The sequence below is a fragment of the Arachis ipaensis genome, chromosome B04 (assembly GCF_000816755.2).
Source record: "Arachis ipaensis cultivar K30076 chromosome B04, Araip1.1, whole genome shotgun sequence".
Classification (NCBI taxonomy): Eukaryota; Viridiplantae; Streptophyta; class Magnoliopsida; order Fabales; family Fabaceae; genus Arachis; species Arachis ipaensis.
The window spans coordinates 5,782,362-5,783,727 of NC_029788.2; the positions used below are offsets into that span (position 1 = coordinate 5,782,362).

General features: G+C 49.3%; 1 protein-coding gene across 1 annotated transcript; it reads left to right on the forward strand.

Moving 5' to 3' along the window:
* On the forward strand, positions 478-1,363 carry LOC107638625. Its single transcript, XM_016341976.2, has one exon. It carries the CDS (start codon positions 639-641, stop codon positions 1,263-1,265), a length of 627 nt encoding a protein of 208 aa, XP_016197462.1. The 5' UTR covers positions 478-638; the 3' UTR covers positions 1,266-1,363.

Genomic DNA, 1,366 nt, shown 5'->3' on the forward strand with positions numbered 1-1,366 from the left:
AATGTGTTGTGAATTTAAATTTGTGCTTTAATTTTCTAAATATATATAGAAAAAAATAGAGGAGATGATAACAATAATAACAACGTTGAAGAAACATGCGTACAATAAATTTGATTTGGAAATCACTTGACCACAGACCACTTACCTTTATCGTATCAATTAATTTCCACAGTAACAGAAACGCAACGCATGGTTAAAAATCCAACTTAATCCCGCAGAACAAAAGTCACCAGAAAAGAAAAAGTTGGCGAGTGATGCCACACAATCCCGCGGAGCGTGCTATTCGGGTTTTACGTCAACATATTTTCATTACTTGTATGTACTAAGTTGTTTATTTTTGTATTTTTAGTTTTGTGTCGTCACCATTTCACTATTCCATTTTTTAGAAAATAAAAAATAAAAAATACAAGGAAGGAAATTCAGGGAAAATGAAGCCGAAACTCAAATGCAAATGAAATTGCAAAAAGTTATATATACAGAGGTAGTGGCACTTTCTGCTGCAAGCTTAATGCACTAATCCGAATGAAAGGAGTGCAAATGAGTTCGTAGTTGTACCAATACTCCCTACTTTCCCTGCTCCACAATAAAATAACCACCGCCACTCCCCTCCGTGGCGCTACCCAATTCCGAAGCCGGACATGGCCAAGGGTCGCAAGCTAACCACCAGCCGTAGCGATCGCTTCCTCGGAACCTACCCCCAGGCCCAATCGTCCGCCGGAGATCCATCGGAGCTCCGGGAAGAGGACATCTGGTCCACGGCGGACGATACCGATGCCGCCACCGCAGCTTACGCCGATTGGGAGACAATTTCCGCTGCGGAGTCAAACGGTGGCGGTGGCGCGACGTACCGTCGCCGGATTTCCCACGATGGTCACCGACAATCCGGTGGATTGTCGCTGGCGTTTGAGGATCCGGCTTGCAATGCTGCGGCGACGCCAAGAGTCGTACACCAGTTCCGCCCTCGCGACGGCGGTACTGCTGCGGCTTCGCCGAGGGGGCGCCACGTGGCGACGTCGGCGCCAGTTAACGTGCCGGATTGGAGCAAGATACTCCGAGTGGACTCGGCCGAGTCGCTGCACGGCGGTGGCGAGGATGACGATTTTGACGACGGCGCGTCGGAGATGGTTCCGCCGCATGAGTACTTGGCACGAAGCCGGAAGGCGGCGGCGAACTCGGTTTTCGAGGGAGTCGGGCGAACCTTGAAGGGCCGGGACATGAGCCGGGTACGTGATGCCGTTTGGAGCCAGACCGGGTTCGATGGATGAAATCCGGTTGGTTGGGGTAAGCGATTCGAACCGGTTTGTAATTGAGTTGAATATTGTTAATTATTGTTTAGATTAAAGGAGGTGGCGGTGGTTAGTTCTGG